Source organism: Pseudonaja textilis, chromosome 1 (genome assembly GCF_049901715.1).
Source record: "Pseudonaja textilis isolate UNSWEBS1 chromosome 1, rPseTex1.2, whole genome shotgun sequence".
Taxonomy (NCBI): Eukaryota; Metazoa; Chordata; class Lepidosauria; order Squamata; family Elapidae; genus Pseudonaja; species Pseudonaja textilis.
The window spans coordinates 133929931-133954344 of NC_141990.1; the positions used below are offsets into that span (position 1 = coordinate 133929931).

Below are 24414 nucleotides of genomic sequence, written 5' to 3' on the forward strand. Positions count from 1 at the left end.
AAAATGGAATTAAATGTAAGAAAATATCAAGTATTTGCTTAATGGAAAATTATTGCATTATTCTCAGCAGATGGTAGATGCTTCCCTGGAGGTTTAAACAAATATATTCAGTTATATTAATAGAATGCTCATGCTATAAATATCAGAAAGAAATATGCTACGTATAGGGGGCAGAATTTCCCTGTTATGGAAAAGAATGGTTACAGATAGCAATGTAAATAGATTTAACAGGAACAGAAGGTTCATGGACTCCTTTATGCTAATTTTGTTTAGCTATTTGAAATGAATCAAATCTGATTCAGACATTGAATTCTTACTATTTCAACAGTCTCCAAAATCAGATGCACTCGAGTTGTATTTGCATATTAAGAACCTCAGCCGCTCTATGTCTGCACTGAGTTCCCATGTGGGCAACTAATTCCCAGATAAGAACGAGTATTGGGTCTAAAATCAGTGCATCTACAAACTTATGCCATTCTTTCCTTGAAGCTCCATTCTATCACAGAAAGATCTCATATTAAAAATTATAGTTAATGAGACACCAGTTTTTGTGGACTTGCAAATTCAGTGGTAATTCCTCATTCTGGGTAATTTTTAATTGTAATAGAGAGGAAGTGGCAATGAAACAAAACTTCGATTTTGATTGCTTCAATTTTACCGCTGAAAGAAGTGATATCCATACGTATGAACCCTGCATATATCGTGATCATGAAAATCACTTGCCTGGTTCAGTTCCCTGGGCCCTAACATTATATATACCTTATAGCACTGCATCCTGATTCATCTAGGGCAGGGGTGTCAAACTCAAGGCACAGAAGCTGAATCCGGCCTACAGGGTGCTTAGACATGGCCCACAGGGCCGCCCTGGAAACAGCAAAGGACTGGCCCACAGTGCCTCTGAAGGCAAAAATGGAGCTCGGGAAGGCTGCGTGCAGCCCTCCCAAGCCCTGTTTTCAGCCTTGATGGCCTCCTGCAGTCCTCAGAGCTCCATTTTCGCTAGCAGGGTCTGCAGGAGGCTGTTGCAGCTGAAAACGGGGCCTGGGGGGACACGTGTGGCCCACCCAACCTCAATTTTCACTGGCAGAGAGCTGCAGGAGGCTGTTGTGGCCAAAAATGGAGCTCAGGAACCCATTTTCGCTGTCAGAGCACTCAGGTCATCACAGACGCCCCTGACGAATGATGTCAAGCTGGCCACGCATACCCTGGCCAGGCCCATCCCGGCCCCCGAGGTCATACACAACCCTGATGTGGTCCTCAATGAAACAAGTTGGACACTCCTGATCTAGGGCTTTCGACTCCATGGTCTATATGTTGTGAGATTAAGAGCCAGAAAGCATATGCAGATGCACGTGTCCACATGCTGTATAATATATACATTAACACCTCCAGGAGAGACAGTAGGAGGCAGGACAGGAAAGAACCCAGCCTTCCCAACCTCTCAACAATTCTGCCTCCAGACTTCAAGTTTCCTGTGGTGGGTGACCCTGATGTCACCATGCCAAGAACAAGCATTACAGACAGATGTATGTAGTTCAGTCATTTCTGGGGGATACAAAACCAAAATTATGGCCACTGAGCAGTTTCCCAGCCACCACATATGATATTTGGAGAAATAATAAACACTGAGATGCTAGTCTATAAGACTTGCACAGCTATAACTGTCTGCTTTTATAAGAAAAAGAATCAAAGTACAATCTCAAAGAGCATGAGCTCAAAAGAATACAAAACCAAGGCCACATCAATTATAGCAAAATTGTGGATAATAGGACATTGATATATAAGGAAATAGTTATTCTTACCTTTCGGGATGGAGTGAATTACTTTCTACTCCATTCAACATAAATGTGTTTATTCAAGTATTTGTTCTAGATCTGAATTTATGATTCAATTTAACTACAGTTCTGCTTTGTACAATGTGCCACCCCAAGAATTATCTTGTGCATAAAACAGAAACATTTAGAAGTCTGAGAAAAATAAATAAATAGCACAAGTCTGCCACCTGGAGTGACAGAGTTAAATCTTGTTGATGATCCAAGCTCTGTAAAGGACCTTGGAATACTCACCTCTAATGATCTAAGTGCTAGTGCCCACTGCAACTACATAGCCAAAAAGGCATTAAGAGTTGTTAACCTAATCTTACGTAGCTTTTTCTCTGGTAATATCACACTACTAACTAGAGCATACAAAACATTTGCTAGACCAATACTCGAATACAGCTCATCAGTCTGGAACCCACATTACGTATCTGATATTAGCACAATTGAGAAAGTCCAGAAATATTTCACAAGAAGAGTTCTCCACTCCTCTACTCGTTGTAGAATACCTTATGCCACCAGACTTGAAATTCTAGAACTAGAAAACCTTGAATTACGCCGTCTTCGGTCTGATTTAAGCATGGTATATAAAATCATACATTGCAATGTCCTACCTGTCAATGAATACTTCAGCTTCAACCATAACAACACAAGAGCACACAACAGATACAAACTCAAGGTTAACCGCACCAAGCTTGATTGCAGGAAATACGACTTCAGCAACAGAGTGGTCAATGTCTGGAATACTCTACCTGACTCTGTGGTTTCTTCCCCAAACCCCAAAAACTTTAACCTTAAGAGTATCTACTATTGACCTCACCCCTTTCCTAAGAGGCCTGTAGGGGGCGTGCATAAGCGCACCAACGTGCCTACCGTCCCTGTCCTATTGTTTCTTTTATTTTTCTTTTATTTTTCTTATATGTACTCATTTCATGTATTCATAATTACGTATACACTTTTACTTATCTCGTAAACAATTGACAAATAAATAAATAAATAAAATAAATCTTCAATAAAGCCAAACAATGCAACTGGAGGTATGACATACCGTGCCACATTGTACATCAAAATCCTATGGTATATCTATGGGAAAATCACATGGAAGCCAATGGCTCTTTCCCTCAAGCATCTTATTTTTCCAGTGCAAAAGAAGAAAAAAGGGGGGAAATGTAGGACTGACCTCTGCCCAGAAGAAGGGATGGATGAAGTGAGTACTGCCTTAAAGGAAAACAACTATTTAATCTTTCTTTCATATTCAGGGGAGTTGTTCACCTTTACAATGTATTTGGCGTTGGTGCTGTTCAGTCACCTATCTGAAGCGAACAGGACTGATGTATTTGAAGGAGCTCTTTAGCAAGGGCTTCCTTGTAAATTAAATATCTTTGAAGCTGCCACTGGTTCCTGTCAAATATGGATTCATATTTTTTTTTTTGTCCTACCCTGAACTCATGCAAAATGCAGGGCTGTCCAGAAATCAGTTAGTGCATCCCATGCGAAGCTCATGTGAGTTTTGGGAAGATGAGTAATGAACACTGGGACCACTCGAGTTTTCCTGGACCTACAGTTTTGCATTGGAAAGATGCTTCTCCTTCTCATACCTCTTGGAATTTTCTCCTCCTTTCTTTTTTTTTAAGTACTACTACTGGTACTTGTGGTACTACTGGTGCCATAAGCCGAATCACGATGATGCCATTATTTAATTCATACAACACACTGAAATCTTAATTACACAGGGTGTGTTTCCCTGAGTTGGAAACTTTATCTTTTTTTCCAAACAACGACACACCACACACCCTTCAGCACTGCATTGCTGTGCCATAAACTGTACGTAAGGCAACCCTTCCGGCCTCCACATTGGCTCAACCTCTACCGCAGGGGTGTCCAACCTTGGCAACTTTAAGACTTGTGGACTTCAACTCCCAGAATTCCTCAGCCAGCAAAGCTGGCTGAGGAATTCTGGGAGTTGAAGTCCACAAGTCTTAAAGTTGCCAAGGTTGGACACCCTGCTCTACCGTGAATGGAGATCCCTGGTTTTTTTTTTTCTCTTTCTGCACATCCTCCAACTCTCGCCTCCCCATCTGGGACGGAGAGCAGAGTTCCTCTCCTCCGAGGCGGAGCCTTAGCGTTGCCGGCAGTGGAGCCTGACCCGTGGAAAAGCAGCTGCTCTCTCGAGGCAGGAACCTTGGGAAACCCCGCTCGGAGAGTCCGGCAGGCTGGGCGAGGGAGGCGGGGGCCGCCAGCGGAACTGAGCCGACCCTCTTCCAGATCGCAGAGCACTGCAGGGCGGCTCCCTCCCTCCCTTCCCTCCCCGGCTCCTTTCCCAGCCTAGCCTGAGAGCAAAAGACCAAGGCTGGAAGAGGCCATCGGGGGTTCCCGCTTTGCCCTGGAAACAGGCATCTTCTTGTGCTTGGCTCCCTCGGCTCCTTTCACCTTTTTGCTTGGAGATGCTTCGTAGGGGTGGAGATGCTTCGTAGGGAATTCTGGGAGTTGAAGTCCACAAGTCTTAAAGTTGCCAAGGTTGGACACCCCTGCTCTACCGTGAATGGAGATCCCTGGAAGGGGCGTCTTGGCACGGATAGGATGGGCTGGCTCGGCTACGCCAGGCGAGTTGGGAGAGCAACTCCGGCTGTCGACGGGGAGGAGGAAGGAATGGCCTGGCGCCTCCTGGTGGCCGCTCCGACGGCTGTTTGGAGCGGTGGTGGTGGTGGTGGCGGAACTAAATCAAATCGTCAAAGCAGCAAAAACTTTATTCCTTTATTTTTAATCTCCCGCATTTCCTTACAATCTCCTAGCCTGTTCTGTGCTTTTCTAATATTGCTCACCTGATTGGAACTAGCAGGATGGGCATCTATGCGTTCCCAATGATTGCATTATTATGGCTAAAAATGTTCTTTGGCGTATGTTCCTACTCTAAAATGGTAGGTGTCTTAATTTAACTTTTACAGTCAATCATCTGAAGAGGGCTAACAAAAGGGAAGAACTTGATTTCTAAGCTTCAACTTTGTGGATTTTTCAAGATGTGAATCGCTGGGTCAACAGGTGTTTGTCTGAAGTTTAAGAGAAAAGAGAATGGAATCAGGGACTCCATGTTCAATACGTGGAGAGCAAATGCACTACTACAAAATAAGTACAGGAAATAAGGCTATAAAAACGATGTGTGATGTTGAGGCTCATAATAATCCAAGTAGTCTTTTCTTTATGTATACTGAGAGTATTTACACCAAGACAAATTCGTTGTGTGTCCAATCACACTTGGCCAATAAAGTAGTCTAGTCTAGTCTAGTCTAGTCTTTGAGATATGAGTGCAATTGACTCCAGACATGGTATTGGGGCTATTTGCCCCAGTGCTACAATGACAGGGCATCTGGCTATTTCTGTTTTTTCACACAGGTTTAACAGTTCGTCTTTTGTTAAAAAGACATGTTATAATTGGGTCATGTCCCCCCAGGACAGATTATGGCTGTCCAGTGTCCACTATAGATCTTATGGTCCGGATTACAGTTTGGGGGTCTGACCTAAACAACTGGGTGCCTTGCTTCCAGATAACAAGGTCGAAAGCCGAAAGTAGTGCATGTGGTAACATGTATATCTTTTTTTTAAAATAAACTTTATTAATTTTACAATTAAAACAGACAACACATACATAAATGTGAAAGAGAAAAAAAATAAAAAAGGAAAAGTGGAAAAGAAAATTCAGAAAACGATCAAAAATCATCTCGTCCTCGACAGTTTGTGGGACCTTATTTTCAACCTTATTTTATACCCTCTAAACAATCCTTGTGCAAATATATATATATAAGATGTTTTCTTTTGCCCTTTATTGTTTAATCAATCTTTGTTCTATCCATTCGTACCAGCAGTTCCAGCTGTCGTAATACATTAATGTATATCTAGTTGGCCCCTCTGTCTTCCTGGGACTAGTTTACTTAATGGGGGGGCATGATTCTCACCCCAGGCTGAGTTTCTATGAGTGAGTATTCTGTCTTAGTCTGTTCCTTTTCCTTAATGTGGTCTTTAGAACTGGCTAATTCCACCCAGCAATACCAGTAAGGTATCTGGCTGGGCTTAATTCTAGATCTAAGTGCTTTTATGGTATGTGTTGAAGTAATTCCCCGTTAGGAGAATGAGCGCATACAGGGAGACGTATTTCAGAGAAGTGTTTGAATAATACACACACAGAACAGATACACTATACAGTAAATGTAGGTTTTTACTTCCAGAAAGGTTTAAGCAAAGTCCAAACACAGTCCAAAGTCATTCACAGGTAAATCAGTCAGTTTTTCAATCCAGGGATAATCCAAATATCAAAGTCCAGTGTCAAAAAAACAGTTCAGTGTCAGACTTACATTAAATCCAGGAATATCAGTCAATTAGGAAAAATGGAGCGATGGCAATACTTTCCAACAGAAGGAAACAGAGATACATTCACACTCTCTTCTGAGACTCAGACTAAGACTAAACAACCCAGGTTTCTGGCTCCATCTTATGGCTGTTTGAGTAATCACACCTAATTACAGTTTTGCATTTTCTTAAAGATAACAGTTTTGAAATGTTTATCCTGGTTTATATATTTCTAACCCAAATACCTGTTAGGTGACTTATATTCCTAACATTATGGAAGTCAAAAGTACTGCATTCTGGCCAAATCTGTCTTCCTGGTGTGAGAATCATGCCCTTCCCCATTAAGTAAAGTAGTCCCAGGAAGACAGAGGGGCCAACTCAGCAAAGCCCATTTCTTGCATCTCTCTCTTGCTCTTTGTTTTTTCATTCAGGCTAGGACAGGCACCTGCTGGTCGTCCCATGCCTCAAGCAAATCTCCTAGGAGAGTCCTAATTGTCTCCTTTGAACTGCTGCTTCCCATATTCCCTCTCAGATGTGGGGCTCACTTTGGCTCAGTCAGGCACAAGCAAAAAGAAAGAAAAAAGGGGAAAACTTCAGCCCACAGTTTTCAGATCAACTCGGCTTTTCCCTCTTATACACAGAAGGTCCCATGCTGTCTGTTTGTTTTGTGTTTTGTATTTCATAATACTTTACAATCCAATAAAAAAAAATGTTGACAGGAGGAAGGTCTGGATGACCCATTTTCTGGATGACTTTCCTGGTTGCGGTGCCTTTTTGTGAGGCAGCTCAGGGAAGGGGCCTTGGGTTATGCTGCAGAAAGAGCTGCTCATCTCTGGTGCGAAGCCAGCTTGCCCTCCTGTAGGGATCTTGGGAAGCGCACAAGCATTTCCTATAACAGGGCTGGTACCTTGGTAAGACAAGTTACTCCTCCTCAGTAGCATTGTGGTCTCCTGGCTACCGTAGCAACACCATATGATGATGGTGATGATAATAATAATTTGAATTGTTATTATTAATGGAACAAGTTCCCCTGTGTTGGGACTTTCTCTTTTTTTCCTAAACAACTCTCATATTTGGCGCTTGCATTCTGTGTGATATGCGATTCACAAGGCAGACCTTCCTCTGTAATTCTGGCTCAACCTCTGCTGCAAATAGAGATCCTCTGTTTTTCCATTCCTGAACATCCTTCAATTCTTGTCTGCCCATCTTGGATTGAGGACAAAGTTCCTTTTCTCCAAGGCTGTGCCTGAGAGTTGCCAGCAGTGGAGTCTGAACTGCGGAGAAGCAACCATTCTTCACTCTGAAACCTTGAAGAACCCCTCAGAGAGAGGGAAGTGGGAACAGACAGGACCAGAGATTGTAAGCAGAGCCTCTTCCTGATCACAGAGTACCCAGTGTGGCTCCTTCCGGCCTCTCCGATTCCTTTCCCTGGCCTGAGAAAAGACCGATGCTGGAAGGCCTGGAGCTCTTTTTCCCCCAGGCCACTGCTGGAGGGAGAGGCTGGCCAAGCATTGAGCCCAGAGGGAGAGGAGCTTCAGCAACAACCAGGCATAGGCTGTCAGTGAGGCAGGCAGAGGATTGCCAAATAGCTCAGCTGGCTGGCTCTGCACACAAATTGGGAGTGCAGGTTAGGTGGGTGACAAGGCAGAGGAAGGACTACCTTAGTATCTGCAGGTGGTCACTGAATCAATTGCTTAGTGAGGTTCAGATGAGAGTTGTAGATGTCAAATCATCATCATCATCATCATCCCAGAAGCAGTGTTTCCATTTATTCATTTATTTTTAATCTCCTGCCGTTATCTTACAATCTCTTACCCTGTTCTGTACTTTTATAACACTGCTAACCTGAATGGAACTAGCATATGTATCCATATATTGCAGATTATTGCATTACTATGGCTAAATGCTTCCTCAATATATGTTCCTACTCTAATATTGTGTGTGTTTAATTTTAACTTTTACAGTGAATCATGACAACGGCTCATAAAAGTGAAGAATTTGATTTCTGATCTTCAGCTTTATGGATTTCCCGTGATGCAAATAGCTACGTCAACAGGCGTTCCTCTTAGGTTTAGGAGAAAAGAGAATGGAATCATGGACTCTTGTCCTGAGAACTTGCTTCTTCTCTCCAGCATTTCCAGTGACACAAAAGTAAAGAATAAATGAAAATATTTGTGTCAGTTACACACAGAAAGAGAGAGAGAGAGAAAAAGAGGGAGGGAGAGCGAGGGAGGGAGAGAGCGTGAGAGGGAGGGAGGGAGAGAGAGAAAGCGCTACCGGTATTCAAGTCAAGCTTAAATGAGATTTTATAAAAGTGGTGTAGGTTTGTCTTCTTATGTAGGGCTCATGAGTTGTGTAGTAGTTGCTGTAAACCATTTCACGCCTGTAAGTGGCCTCTTTTGCATAAAAGTAAATTCAACATTAGGTTACCTTTCCTGCTCTTTCAAAAGATAGCTGTTTGAATATATTTCTTCAATAAGAATGAAATAATTTATTTTATTTTAAAATTTATTTTACTTCGTGTTCAACGTATGGAGAGGAAATGTTTTGGACAAGAAAACAAGTGCAGGAAATAAGGCTATAAAACCTTTGCATTATGTTGACATTTATTATAATACAGGGAGTCCTCCATTTATGACTTTAACTGACCCCAGAACTACAGAGGTAAGTCAGGGCATTTGTTAAGTAGGTCATATGCCCACCCCAATTTTTACAAGTATGCAAAATGACTTACATGTCTGAAAAAATTATTTGGGCCCAGTTCATTCATTCAAGAAATCATTCAATTTCTGTAGCCACCCATCTACCAACCAGTGTTTTGTATGCATCGTGGTTAAAGGGTCGCTGATTAAAATTTGGGACACAGAGCTGTATTCCTGCATCTTAATTATTCTTAGATTAAGGAATGGATATGCAACTTGAAAAGCAATGGAAAGTAGTATAGAGCTTCTGCCAAAAGCAACTTCTTCAGGAGCGTATTTTGTGGTAAAGGAGAATTTTCACAATAAAGTTAGTCATCATGTTACAACTTCAAGTGGTATCAAATTTGGACCAATTGCCACTGTGGTCATTAAGTGAAGAGGCGTAAAAAGTGATGCCACCTGACTGTATTGCTTAGCCAGAGCAATCCAGCCTGTTCTGGCTGTCCCTGGTTGGATTAAGCCATAAGCAGAGGGAGTCCCCAAAAGAAGTACAGATGTCGTTGAATTCACTGAAATAGATAAAAAAGTAGGTTAGAATACAATCACGTTAGTACAATCCTGTATTTGAGGACTGTATTTGAAGAGAAACCAGGTCTTCCTATTTTGAAAAAAATGTAAGCATTTCAATGTAAACAGCAACTAGCACATTAAATTATATATCAAACAACATTTTGATCCAATGAAAACTAGCTAAGTTGAAAGAGACAATAATTTAAGCTGGTGCAGTTTCTCAGTAAAACTGAGCAGGTAGAATATTAGGGCTTCTCATTTTGACTGCTGAAATCAATCCATTTTAAAATGGCAAAGAAATATTGGGCCTCATACTTTAGTCCACTTGTTTTAATAGCAGCAAATATTAAACACTTGGCATATGAAAATCTTGGTGCCAAGATTACTGCAATGTTGACAACTAGATACTGCAAAAGACTAAACACTGTTTTGCAAAACTGATTATATTTTTACTGCCAAATGTTGCATGATAACTTTTCTACAGAATAAAAATAGGTAATGTCTGAAAAATTCTTATCATTTACCTTTTGTATGCAATCAGGTTTCTCTTCTGACTGTTCTCTAGCAGAGACTGAAAAGTGTTAAGCAAATATTTTAGAACAAAGTGGAAAGCCATTAGTTGAAAGTTGTCTATTTCTCTCCAAGAAAGGGAAGGACAAATGTTACTGTCTTGGTCTTCTCTGGATGGGTAGAGATACGAGTTGGGAGCAGACGTCATCAAATGTCTGCTCCCGAGCTCTTACCATTTCTTTTTCCCCTCGTTTTCTTTTGAGACCTCTTGTAAAAAGAAATTGATGAAATACAATCAAAATTAACTTTCAATGCATTATAAACTCTCCGTTACAAAGGTGGTTCTACTTTCTTACTATCATGTAGGATAGTTACAGTCTTCACTCTGCTAATGACTTTCTGGTACTTTTCATATTTTCTTCTTAGTTCCTCATACTCCCTTTCCTCATCTCTGTCAGCATCTCCTGGCAAAAAAAGTAACAAAAGAACTAGAACGTGTACAGTCAAAGTTGAGTTGAAATAAATAACTTTTCTTTTTAGAATGAAAAAATAATACTCACTTTCTGGATTGTCTTTCTTTTTGTTCTGCAGCTCTTTATTCTCCCTCATAAGGTGAGACATTTCACTGGCTAAATAGTTGTTCTCCTCTTCCAGCTAAGACACAGAAATTACAAGAAGCAAACATCAGTCATATAATATAAATATGCGTACAAAACAGCATTGTAAAAGAAATGAATGACTTACAGCTCTTATGGCAAGATCTTTTTCTGCCAGCACCTTTTCTTGCATGGATCTGATTTATTCGATCCGCTCCTTTTATGTATTTTTATGGAAAAACACAAAGAGAGAAAAAGGTAAACTTTTGTTCCACCATATAGTACTTGCCCATTTCTCTTGAAAGAACTTCAAGATGGCTACAGATCTACATTTGGTGGATCTCAGGACACATCTTCTTTACAGAATATTCTTCCCAGAATTGGTCCCCATCCCAGATGGTCATCCCCATCCCTTTTGATTTTCGAAAAAGCCCTTAAGAATGGGTTAGGTGACTAGAGTATGTTGGAATGTACACTTGAAAGAACAATGAGGGAAGAGTTTGGGCAGCACAGTTCTCCCAGAAAGAGACCCGGATCAAGAGTTTGTACAGCCCAGAGCTGTGGGGGGAACATGAAACAGGTTCAGGGTAGGGTAATCACATGATTCTCTCAGGGTAGATTAGATTGTCTAGTAGTTAGAAGATTACAGCTCGAATTTGGCAGGATTCTATCCATTAGGTATAGCAAATAAAAGTCTGAACTAATTGGATTTCACTGTGTCCTTTTTGGGCTTGGGCTTGACACTGGGGTCCCATTATTGAGGTGGGGGGACATTTTTATTTCCTTCAACTATGGGATTTCCAGTTCTTTAGTATATTTATTATTATGGTCTTTTATCTGTATTTGCTATTTTTATATCCTTGGTTTTTTTAATCTAGTGTGCACTGTCTAGTGTCACTTTGGGTGAGATAGGCAGATGTATAAATTTGTTAAATAAGTTAATTAAATAAATAACTTTTAATGTCACTTGAAATACCACACAAGTTACGACATTTTGCTTTCCTTTTCCCTTTCCACTACATTCTTTTCTGAACTCATTACAATATATTGTAAGCCTGAATCCCATTTTTTTGTTTCTTTTCAGTTTTTGCTTGTTTTTGTTGTTCGCTTTGAGTAGCTCCAGAACATGAAGTCTGGTTATGCTTAGGCATGATGCCAGTAAATGACAATATACAATGTACATAGCTCAAAGTTGAGCTGCAAAGTTCAACTTTGAAGTTGAACTCTGAAGTTGGTTTTTTGCTTGCAGATGGTTCCTTACCGACTAGATAACATCTCCACTGCTAGAAGGGAATGGGGTTTAACTCCCTGTTTATGTACAGCAGCTTACTTTGCCAATGTTGATGGAGTTGCAGTTTTATTTTTGGCAGTTCCAGGATTAGGGTATTGTTTTCTAATTGGATGTTTGTCAACTATGGACTTATCCATAAATGCTACTAATTTGAAACTCTGTTCTCCTATAAAAAAGGGTTTCCTTTAGGAAAAGAACGCTACAAAATAATTCCTCTCATTTATAAACCCTGCCAAGGTATAAATGGGATAGTCTCAAAAAGGGACAATACATGTCCTCTTTCAATGTTGTGGATCAGTGAATAACTGTGTCATGGGTCATGATGCATAACCGCATGACATCCCTGAAGTCAAGCAGCCGCATGGACTGCTACCAGTAGCCCAGTGGGGATCAGTCTGCTTTCTTTCAAAAAATATCAGAGAAGTCTGTCATGTGCAGTTGCATGCACAAAATTTCTCAGGCCTAACAAATATAATCCTCAGGTGCCTGCTAGCCTTTGTTATCACAGGTCCATCGAGGGAGACACTGCTGGTCTCTCAACTTCACCCCAAGTTTCTGCCATGTTTTACTAGGGACCTCTGTGATACACTCAAATGTTGCTATGTCAGGTCATGGCTGGTGCTGCCTCCTGATACTGGCAGTCATTGGGGCGGGGTTGCAGCATGTGTGCAACAGACCATGACAAATACATAGTTCAGCACTTTGTAAATATGGTCATTGTTATCAGTGGGGCTTTCAATTGACCCAACGGTCTATTCTCCCTACTTAAAATGGACATTTATAAATATATAGCATACATTTTGTATCAAATATGTATTTAGTGAAAACATTTTGGTGTCCGTATTACAAGCTATATTCATATGATAAACTGAGTCATGATGATACCATTCTTTAATTCATACAACATACCAAATCTTAATTACACAGGGTGGGTTCATGTAATAATCTGGATTTGTGTTTTTTAACAGCACCTGTATACCGTTTCGCAGTGCTTTTACAGCCCTCTCTAAGCAGTTTACAGAGTCAGCATTTTGCCCCCAACAATCTGGGTCCTATTAGCTCGTTTGAGGGACGGCATCTGATATTGTGTTGAGACCTCACCATACAAATGCTACTCAACCCATACCAAATTAGGGAATTTTTGATGACCTACGATAGCCTGAACTATTTTTTTTAAAAGTTATTGTTAACTGAATTGGAAAAGAAAATAACAACAATATAAAAGGCTTGTCAGCTGCCACCTTATGCCCACTATGATGTAGTGACAGTCTGCCATGACCTGTGAGGAGGGGGGATGAAGGGAAGGGGTTGCTTAAGAGAAAACAAAAGTAGCCCCCTCAAAAACCCCACTCCAAGGTCACCCAGCTGGGAAAAGGAGGGACCGCATACCAACCTGGGCTCAGAATGACCGTTATGCAAATATCTTGCAGGAACTTGATTGATGGGCAGCCAGAGGCAGGTGGGGGAGGGGCAGGGGGAATAGAACTTAAGCCATTTTAGGGAGCGACTTTTAGTCCTGACTTTGTACTACTGCTTTACGCTTGACCTCTAATAAAACTATACCTTTCTCAACAAATGGGGCCAAGGATTTTTTTTTTGGAGGGGGGGGGGAACTAAGCTGTGACATCTTTGACAAGGTTCAAGAGCTGAGTGCCCTGCAATGGTTTGAGCATCCATTACTTGCCCCTGCTTCTGCCAACCGAGCAGTTTGATAACATGAAAATGTGAGTAAATCAATAGTAAATCCCACTTTGATGGGAAGGTAACGGGGCTCCATGTGCTTATCCTATACAGTCATGCTAGCCACATAATTAAAAAAAAAAGAATATATCTTCACTCTCCTCAGTGAGGAAGGAGGTGAGCACTTACCTAGTTAGGGTAATGAAACGTTAGCAAGAAAACAACCAAGCTTAAGAGAGCACGAAGGACCCCTCATTTCAACCCTGAGCCGCAAACATTCATTCCTTTATTCATAAATATTTTGTTTCCAAGTCCATGTTCTTCATCCAAATGTTAAAAAAAAAACCCACATAGCTGTGCGTCAGCGTCCCCAATAACAAATAAGTTCATTTCAAAACATAATTTGTTGTCAAAAAGGCTGTCTCATTTATTACTCGTTAAGACATGGTAGCGAAGCAAAGAGAGAAAAAAATTTGCACGTACATATTTAAAGTATTTCTTTTTTTAAAAAAAGTCAAAACAAACAAAAGGAATTTTAAAGCATAATAAGGAAAGCCCAAGAAGCTGCTGATTCAGTTCTACAGAGGAATTACAATCTGCACCTCTATAACTGTCTGGTTTGGTTCTGCAACCCAACAGGACAGACACAGACTTCAGAGGATAATTAGGGCTGCAGAAAGAACAATTACTACCCACCTGCCTTCTATTGAGGACCTGTATACTGCAGGAGTCAAAAAGAGGGCTGTGAAAATATTTTCAGACCCCTCACATCCCGGACATAAACTATTTCAACTCCTTCCCTCAAAATGACCCTATAGAGCACTGCACGCCAGAACAACGAGACACAAGGACAGTTTTTTCCCCCCCACGAAAGCCATCACTCTGCTAAACAAATAATTCCCTCAACACTGTTCAACTATTTACAAAGTCTGCACTACTAATCTTCTCATCACTCCTTATTACCCATCCCCTCTCACCTGTGACTGTATGACTGTAACTTTGTCGCTTGTATCCTGTTTCCTAGTATGATTTTATTGTACCCTATGACTGTTATTAAGTGTTGTGCCTTATGATTCTTGACTCCTTGATGAATGTTTCTTTTCTTTTATGTACACTCAGAGCATTTGCACCAAGACAAATTCCTTGTGTGTCCAATCACACTTGGCCAATAAAGAAGGCAATTCAGTTCAATTCTATAAGCAGTCCTCCCTGAAGAAAACTTGAAAACCCTAACTTGGAGAGTCCCACAGGTGAGGCGGGAGTCCCCGGATCCGAGCCGGACCCTTCCGCTCATCGCGGGTCACCCTGAGCGGCTCTTCGACGCCTCCTGAACCGAAGACCAAGGTCGGAAGAGGCGCCTTCAGTTTCTCCCGCTTTACCCTGAACAGACGGAAGCTCCGCTCCGGGGTTAAAACTCCCGCTCGGGATCCCGCAAAGGAAGGCGCAATAAAGCGGCAGCCGGGGCGACTCCCCGGAGAAGGCGGAGGAGAAGCGGGCGGCGCTTTGCTATCTCTCTCCCTCCTCCCCCCACACTTCCCAACTGAGGCGGAGAAAGGCCAGGGGCGTATTTTTGTCTACCCGGCCTCTGCTGAGGGAGAGGCTGGGCCAAAATGGCCGCCCTGGCGTTGGGCCGGAGCTCGGGCCGAGAGTAGGAGCGGCAGCTGCGGCTCCCGTCGGCTTCCTTGGATTTGCTGCCAGTGAGTGAGGCAACGGGTGGGCTAAAGCAGCCCGCGGGGTTTCCGAAGGCCTCTGTCTCGCCTTTCGCGGATAGGAGAAAGGACGGAGATGGACCGGCTTGGCCGGGCTGGGTGGTTGCCAAGCCGGCGAGTTGTTGGGGGAGCCCAGCAGGCGGTGGTGTCGGGGCTGAAGAATAGAGTTCCCCCTCCGTGGGGAGGATCGGAGAAGGGGGAAAAGAGGAAGGGCTGGAGGAAGGCGGCTCCTTCGGCTTCTCTTAAAGGAGCCTTGAGAATGAGATTAGGACCGGGCGGGGGGAGTTCCCGGGCTCGGGCTGACGTCTGAACCCCGTTCGCGTTTTCTGGGGGTTCCCCAGTTCGCTTCGAGGTTCGTCGTAGGCTGCGGGTCTTGGGAGTCCTCCTCGGGCCGGGTGGGATAGGGATCTCGCCCTTGGCGGTCGGCCTCAGAAAGATAACCGGTGTAAAACGCGTGAGGAATTTCGCTTTGCGTTATTAGGCTTAGTTGCTTAGAGGTCCAAAAACGCTGGGCGTGTTGCTACAGCACAGGTAGTCCTTGACTTAACGGTTCGTTTAGGGACCGTTCAAAGTTACAACGGCACTGAAAAGAGTGACTTAACAATCGTGTTTCACACTTACAACCCTTGCAGCATTTTGATGATGGTCACCAATTGGGACTTGACATCTGACTGGCGTCAGATGATCCCCTTTTGCCAACCTTCCAAATCAGAGTCAATGGGAAAGCCAGATTCTTTTAACCACTCTGTTTACTAACTTAACAACTGTAATGGTTCACTTAACAACTATGGCAAGCAAGGTCGTAAAAGGGGCAAAACTAACTGAACAAATGTTTCGCTTAGCCATATAAGTCTTAGGCTCAGTTGTGGTTTGGGGTCAAGGACTACCTGTACTGTCTGCCAGAGTCCTGAATTTTGTGACTGCAGAGATGCTGCATTAGTTGTAAGTCCAAGGACTGGTGCTAAGTAATTTTCTTCAGTGCAATCGTAACTATTGTAACGCTATTATGGAGCCTTTTAATTAATTGAATGAATTATGGCTGATTTGTTTTTAATTTCCATTTAAATCTGTAACAATATGAGATATGAGATTTTTACTGAGTTGTCATGAAGAGGTCAGCATTTTGTGCTGAGGTTAGTCTGAGATCTGCAAACCAATGCCTTTTTTAAAAAATAATACATTTATATGGTTGCTCATCTTACTGAACATGACTTTGGGCAGTGTACAAAGCAACAGTGTATTGCTTGTATTATATCTTTCTGGAAGTTCTTCAGTTAGGAAGTAGAAACAAAATGCATGAATGGGAGTGGTAATCTTTTGGGGGACGTTGTAATATAGTCTTTTGAAGGGATGTTGGAAAATCTATTTTGAGCTAATAGAATTATGTCAAGGGAAAATGTGCTGTTTTTCTTTAAAATCTGTCTTATCTACCAAACATATCGCATTTACTGTAAGATTATTCACATAGCCAGACAATCACAAGATCAGCAGTGTTGACTGAATTTACACACTGCATCATTCTTTTTTGCTCTTAAACACTCCATGGGCCAGTACAAAAATTGAAAATGAAGGTGAAGTACAGTTGGTTTCTGCTAGCCATAAAACAATGGTGGAGCCTTTACAAAAGTTAATTTTTTTAATTTCCTCATTAACATTTTGTACTGACACATGTATGTATGTATAAAGTTTTAAAAACAAAGGTAACAACTAATGCAAAGTAATTATAATAAGGAAGGGGAAAAAAATCAAAGAAAGCTAAAACTTGAAGCAAGCAAGAAAAGCGAAAGGAAAAATAGAAAAGAAAAAAGATATAAAGAAGTGGTTTCCAATCTTCTTTATAGCAGTTATAAGTACAATTATAAATGTATCTCTTTAAAGTTATCTCATGACTCTACCCTATCTAATAATCAAAATCATAAATCATACGTTTATTTTTTTCTTTTATGCAAAAAGTCCATCACGGTGTCCAATCAGCAGTAAATGCAGGTTATCAGAGGCAAAAACAGGTGAATTTGGCCATCTCATTTAGGGATGACAAGTCATGATGTCATACTATGGTAATACTGGATCAGGAATGTCAGTAAACAGCACTTGTTGTTAAGGAATGAACTTTTTAAAGGCAATGCAAATATGTTTCATTGTTGAACTGGTGCCTGTTAGCTAGGGTGATTAGCTCAAATCTAACCTTGGTACAAATGTGAGAAGTTTTCCATGTTATAACCCTGTTACAATGGGTTAATCTGTACTTTTATTTAAACCTATGCAGAATCAATGAAAGGCAGAAAGCCCCGTTATGATGGATCTCTGGTTCAGCTGACCAGAAGATTCATGGATCTTGTCAAAGCTGCTCCAGAAGGAGTCCTGGATTTGAATGAAGTATCTCGTTTGCTAGGAGTACGGAAACGAAGAGTATATGATATTACAAATGTGTTGGATGGAATACATCTTGTTCAGAAAAGGTCCAAGAATCATATCCAATGGGTGTAAGTTGACTCTTTTCCCTCCTAACTTTTGTACTTGAGATCCTGGATATTTAAATACGATGTTGCAAAAACACATTATTTCAAACTATTAATTATCAAAGAGTGTGATACAAGTTGGAAGGCTTCTTGGACACAAATTCATTATTTTAAATTAATAGCCTTGTTCGCTACCTCTGCTATGGATAAAAGGATGCAGGATTGACTTAAGGATTTCTACAATTACACATGTAAATATTTGAGTTTGGTCTATGTTCTAAGCATTATAAAACTGTAAAATGAGTATTAAGCTATTGAGACAGAGAAACTTCCTTGCTTCAGCTCTTACTGCAATACAATCTCAAGTGCAAAGAATCTCCAGTAATGATGCAGAGCTTCTTATATATAAATATTATTAATGTAAGACTTGTAAAGATTTTGTATTGTGTAAAAATGTACACAATACAATAGATACATAACTTACAGTATGTATACAACTTATACAACCTAATCTAAAAAAGGAAGTCAATGAGTTTACACTACTTAAGTCTGCAGAGGCAGGGGTGGGATTCTACCAGTTCGCACCTATTTGCTAGAACTGGTTGTTAACATTCTAAGCAGTTCAGAGAACCGGTTGTTAGAAGAAATTACTGGCCTAATCCTGTAAGGAAGGCAGGAAGGAAACATTCTGGTGTTGCTTACAGAAACTGCCTCTCCGTTAACCCTTATTACATTCTTGACAGGACTAGACTTCCTGTCTCAGGAACTTCTCTGGAGTTTTTTTTCCCCCCTCCTTTGCTAGTACTTTGCTTGTGTGGAGTAGCCATTGAAAAAAGTGACATATGACCATTTTTCACCCTTACGACTGTTGCAGCCTCCCCACAGTCACGAGAGAGAGGCCAGGCGAGGAGATGCATGCCTCGATGTGAGTGATGTTGAGTTGGCCACGCCCAGCCAATAACATGACCACCAAGCCATGTCTATCCAGTCACATGACCACCAAGCCACACCCACCAACCAAGCCACACCCACAGAACCAGTTAAAAAATTTGAATCCCACCCCTATGCAGAGGAATAGACTATTAGTATGTATCTTAGTCCCACGAAATGTGTGGGACTAAGTGATACCTGATTTTAGAGGTTTAGACAACCTGTGCCCTGTTGGGTCATCGTTTCAGAGATATTTTTGTTACCTAAACAGCAAAATGACCAAGAGAAGGCAAAAAGCAGTGGAGCAGGAATAACTACCAACTTCTTGCTACTTTTTCCATTGGATTTCCTTGTGAAAAGTTTCAAGTTGGCATGAAGCACTGGAAACTTCCCTCCCTCCTCCTTTCTTTTCCTCACTCACTTCTTTCCTTCCCTGCTATTGTTTTCTTCCTTTCCTTTTTCCCTCTCTCCTTGGAATTTCTGCTTGCTTCCTCATTTACTTTTGAGAATTTTGCAGTGAGAAAGTGGGGAAGCCGCCAGGAAGTTTCAAGGCCAAGGCCAACAGACAGATAAGTGGGTGAGAAGTGAGGGGATGCACAGGGATGAGGATCGGGAATGATGGGGGGGGGCGCATGAGAGGTGCTGTGCAAGTCAGGGAAAGTGCGCAAGGGGAAGCCATAAGTCAAGAAGGTGCCTGGGGGGTTGCAGGGATGTGCAAGAGTTGCTGCATGGGTTGGGAAAGGTGATTGGGAGGACAGTCGGGGCCAGGAAGGGGGTGTGGGGTCCATTCCTCATTGTTCCTCCCTCCTTTTCCTATTTCTTTTCCCAGAAGCCACCTATGTAGGTTCTGCTGATTGGGGAAGGGACCAAGGGAGTGTCACAGAATGTTGAAAATGAGGATTATGTGACCTCCAGCTGCCTGGCAGCACTAAAGCAGCCCCAGCTTTCCCAGATTTCATTTCCTCAGGAGTAAAGAGCCCCAGAATTCTATAAGTTAGCCCATTTGAGGTATCTTTGTTGGTAAAGTTTTGATATACCATTTTGCCAAGTTCAAGGTTGCAGACACAGGAGTTTTAGTAGTATATCGATATTTTTATGCTCTTATTAAATATGATTTTGGTATTGATATAATGATGCAATGCTACCCATATCTTTAAGCTTAAACCTTCTATATATATTTTTAAATTATCTTAGGGGTTCAGATATTAAACATATTACTAAACGAACACCGGAGCAGCAGAAGTTAAGAGATGAACTCTGTGATTTGACAACAATGGAAGAAGCGTTGGATGAATTAATCAAAGATTGCGCTCATCAGTTGTTTGACTTAACAGATAATAAAGAAAATGCAAAATATCCTTTTACATTAACATTGACCAATATTCAGAGTTGCTGGAATTGAACAATGTTAGTTTTTTGTGTAATTATAATATTTTAATAATCATACTTTGTATACTAAAAGTAAACCATACTTTCTACTACTGCTGTTAATATTTCTTAACAGTTGCATACATTAGCTTACGTGACCTATCAAGATATCCATAATATTCAGACATTTCAGGAACAGATTATTATTGCAATTAAGGCTCCAGAAGGAACCAGGATGGAAGTTCCCCCTCCTAAAGAAGTAGGTGCTTCTTGACTTGATTTGAAATGACTGATATTTGATTGGATGGATAGCTGTACAAAAGATCTGCCTACAAAGACTAACAGTGAAGTTTTCATTTTTATTTTAAATGTCACAGAAGGAGATTCGTCCTATATGCTTGTAAATTAACATAGATAAAGGTTCCCCTCGACATACGTGCTAGTCGTTTCCCGCTCTAGGGGGCGGTGCTCATCTCCATTACAAAGCTGAAGAGCCAGCACTGTCCAAAGATGTCTCTGTGGTCATGTGGCGGGTGCACAGAACGCTGTTACCTTCCTACCAAAGTGGTCCCTATTTTTCTACTTGCATTTTTACATGTTTTAGAATTGCTAGGTTGACAGAAGCTGGGACAAGTAACGGGAGCTCACTCTGTTATGTGGTGCTAGGGATTCAAACTACCGAACTGCCAAACTTTCTGATAGACAAGCTTAGTGTCTTAGCCACTGAGCCACCTCGTCCCTTAATTAACATACCAGTGTAAAATTCAAGTACAGCTTAGGCTGGTAGATTCTTCTACATGGAAATGAAATTACACACATTTTTGGTTTCTCACTCTAGAATACCTCATTCTGAAGTTTCAGAGGTATTTGAGCTGGTTTCACTAGGGTCAAACTGTAATGATTTGAAATGAACATGATTTTGTCCCACTGATCTTAAGCAAAACCCCTTAATGAGAAGCTTATGAAGAGACTGGGAGACGCATACATACCCATTGCTAGTTTCAGAGTTCAAAGTGATACATAAATCAACAGCGTAAGATATTTGGGACCTTTCCTGAACTGCTTACTTGAAAATTCTTGTTACATTCTGGGGAATTAGAACTTTTTCCTGTGAATATTCTGGCATAGTTTAAGTTTTGAAATACAATGAAATCTATGCACCCTTCATCTATTAAAATATTTGTCATACTGTAATTTGCTTTTTTATCTTTAAATCATATTGGTATTTTTCAGGACTGCATAGAAGTACACGTTAGAAGTACAAAAGGCCCCATTGACGTTTACTTATGTGAGGTGTCGTTAGATAATCCAGACATTAAAGCTTCTGAAAATACAGATCAACTTTCATGCGAAAGCAAATAGGTTGATTTGCTGGAGGTAAATATCATACAGGGAGATAGAAAGATTAAGGACTTGAAAGCAGAATAAAAGATGGCTTGTATTAAACAATGTAGAAGATGCCTAACATAGAATAGGGGAGAAAGATTTGGTAATTAAAGAGAGGAAAGAAGAAAAGTACTGAACTGAAAAGAGATCAGTAGAGATGTGTGAAAAAAACTAGGCTCAAGATAAGGAGTCTTAATGTCAAGAAGTAAGAGTAGGTGCAATTCAAAGGCCACCTCCACCCACTTTTTTAGTTAAATGATTAAGATGGTATTCACATTTGACGGGAGACTTACGAACAAGTAAAATGTTTATATAAGCTACTCATAACCAGAGCATTTTACTTTTTTCTTGAGATTGTTAGAATTGTATGTTGCAGTCTGATAGCATTGTGTCGGGATAAAAAAAAAACCAAGGTGGAAACAAAGGTTGAGTGAACTTTTCTAGCACTAGCTATTTATAACCTATATAACCTATATAAGATAACACTATATAATTTACATCAGTGGTTCTCAACCTGTTGTCCACAGACCTCTGGGGGTGGGGCGCAGTATCCTCACGGGGTCTGTGAAGGCTTGAAGAAATGTTATGATTTAAATCTTGAGTTAAGTCTTGGTGGTCCATGGCCATGGTTTGTGGACACAAAAGGTATTTAAAGAGAGTCCATGGTGAAAAGATTGATAACCACTGATTTATATGATACCATTGGGTTGTCAATATGTCTCCCCAAGGTCCATTGTTTAGGGATGGTGGGAAAGTTTGCCTTCTTGAACAGATAGTTCTTGACTTATGACAGTGGTAGATGCAGGCCAGTTTCTGGGTATCTAAAATGCGGTCACAAGTCCGCAGGGAAGGCAGTCAATCAGAGCTAGGTCATAAATGTCTTTTGGAGGGTCTGTCATAACTGAACAGTCATTAAATGACTAGTCATAAGTTGAGACTTTGTACTTTCATAGCTTCACTTACCTAAGCAGAAGTATCATGATAGATCCCGTATGTATGCATGTATTGAGATTATTGCATTACTGTGGTTAAATACTTCTCTGATTTATTATTCTATTATAAAATGATTTGTATCTTAATTTTAACTTTTGCAGTCTATCACATGAAGAGTGGAAGAAAAAGTGAAGGATTTGATTTTTAAGCTTCAGATTCAAGGATTTTCCAAGTTTTAAATCACTATGGACCAATGCAAAGATAACAGGTGTTTCTCACCTGAGAATTTGCTTCCTGTTTCAGGCATTCCCAATGACATAAAAGAGAAGAATTAAATGAACATCTTTCCTTTAGCCCTCTGTATCAGATCCAAAGTTTGTTTACGCTGGAAAAGTGACAGTTAATACAACACAAATGCAGAGACATGCACTAAGGAATACTGCTTAAGCAAGCAGGCTTAAGTTTTACAAAAGTGGCTTAGGTTGTCTTTTGATACAAGGTTCATAAGCCCACAGAATAGCTGCCATAATTTATTTTATGTAAGTGGCTTCTTTTGCAGCTCAATGCATAATAGTATTTGGGTTACTTTTACTGCTCTTTCAAAAGATAGCTCTTTGGAACTGAAGAGATGTATTTACAATTGCTGCACAACAATTGCTCCAAGGTTGTTTTGAACATGGAATACAATATAAAAATGCAAAAGGGGAAATGTTTTATACAAGAAAACTAGAGTAGATGAACTAAGGTTTTAAAAAAAAGTCTGAAGAAATTGAAATTGTGTGGACCCAGCTTATATGCATCATGTTTAAATGGTCATTAAAGAATATTTGGAAGGCAGAATTGCACTCCTGAATCTGTACAGCAAATAATAATAAATGTGTAAATATGAAAAGAATCGACTCCTTTTATCTTCTGTAATTGAATGAAACTTTAAAGTAAAAACTTTTGTATTTACAGTACATCCATGCCGCAATCTTACTATTGATTAGCATTAAAGTTGAATGTCCATGCAGCTGCTGAAATCTTGGCTGCCTGGAGTGACAGAATTATAGAGTCAAGAAAGGCTATTGAATCAAACCCCTGCTTAGTGCAGAAATCCAAAGACACTCTGGGTCTCGACACATCTAGTAAAGGAGAATGCATTAGCTGTGTGGAAATGATTCCACTGTGATTCCACTGCTCTTGTATATCAGATGTTTGTTCATTTGTTTTCTTAATAAGTCATAATTTGCCATTATTCTAGATCGGGCACTCTGGAATTAGCGGGACCATGTTTTGATTTTCCATCTGACATCTTTTCAAGGATTTGAAGAGCGTTGACGTAATTCTATACATCTTCAAAATTCATTATGCAGTAAAAATTTAATACAGTTTATTAAAAATGACACTAAACTATTATATACAGTTCGTTAAAAATGATACAAAAGAAAACCTGTACCACAAAAATCAATTGACGGGGGCTTTTTAAATAGCACTATAAATAAGCTATAATCGTGGATCCATCTTCCTCTTCCGCATCCACTTCCTGCAACTGCTTTTCTTTTCTTGGATTTGGCTTTTGATTCAACACCCACCAGCAGAGTATCAAAGGGGAAACTGTTAAGAATAAAATTTTGAATGATACACCCTTGAATGCTCAAAATCTCCAATTGGACAAGTTTTCTTTTCTGCGAATTCATTTTTACAACTTTTAAGATGGGTATTGAAAAGAACAGCTAGGTGTCTTTGGGCCATTTGCTCACTTTCAGCCCAGCCCACTTCACAGGTTTGTGGGGAAATGAAGAAGTATTAGATAGCTACTTATGAAAAAGAATGAAGAATAAAAATAAACATATAATCGATGCTAGAATCCATTCCCGTTCAATGTACCCGTTCAATTTATCAATTCAGTGGTCTCATGTTCATGACTTTCATAAGAAATTGCACAAGTTTCACGGTAGCAAGGTAAACACCTCAACTTGTAGTGGCTAAAGCAGAGACTACTGGCCTTGACAATGAGAAGCCAAAGGTACGTAAGGAAGGAATAAAAAAAAATTGAGCTTGGCACAGCCACTTTTCATAAGGGAAGCAGCTAGGCTGCTTCCGTTACGAAGAGGGGCTACTGGCACGTTGACAGAATGCTCAGTAAATGGCCAGAAGCACCTTTAGAATGTGTACAATACTACTACGCTTTCTTAGAATATTC

General features: G+C 40.6%; 1 protein-coding gene and 1 long non-coding RNA gene across 7 annotated transcripts; one reads left to right on the forward strand and one right to left on the reverse strand.

Annotated features, from left to right (window-relative positions):
- Window positions 1–8628: 8628 nt before the first annotated feature.
- LOC148127822 (uncharacterized) lies at window positions 8629–14989 on the reverse strand. Of its 3 annotated transcripts, none has more exons than XR_015740254.1 (6): window positions 14422–14989; window positions 10622–10690; window positions 10438–10531; window positions 10234–10341; window positions 9892–10144; window positions 8629–9366 (listed from the first exon to the last, which is right to left on the reverse strand). It is a non-coding gene; the product is annotated as an uncharacterized LOC148127822 (long non-coding RNA). The 3 variants fall into 3 exon arrangements; XR_015740255.1 differs by having other exon boundaries at window positions 8747–9366; window positions 14824–14989; XR_015740256.1 differs by lacking the exon at window positions 8629–9366 and having other exon boundaries at window positions 10019–10144; window positions 10622–10687.
- Window positions 14990–15031: 42 nt separating this feature from the next.
- E2F6 (E2F transcription factor 6) lies at window positions 15032–23121 on the forward strand. Of its 4 annotated transcripts, XM_087917250.1 has the most exons (7): window positions 15032–15141; window positions 15786–15919; window positions 17420–17636; window positions 19737–19895; window positions 20055–20169; window positions 21144–21287; window positions 22391–23121. In XM_087917250.1, exons 3-6 carry the CDS (start codon window positions 17425–17427, stop codon window positions 21270–21272), a joined length of 615 nt encoding a protein of 204 aa, XP_087773376.1. In that variant the 5' UTR covers window positions 15032–15141; window positions 15786–15919; window positions 17420–17424; the 3' UTR covers window positions 21273–21287; window positions 22391–23121. The 4 variants fall into 4 exon arrangements, with proteins under 4 accessions (XP_087773376.1, XP_026551084.1, XP_087773389.1 ...); XM_026695299.2 differs by lacking the exon at window positions 15786–15919; XM_087917256.1 differs by lacking the exons at window positions 15032–15141; window positions 15786–15919 and adding an exon at window positions 15387–15505.
- The last annotated feature ends 1293 nt before the right edge of the window (window positions 23122–24414 follow it).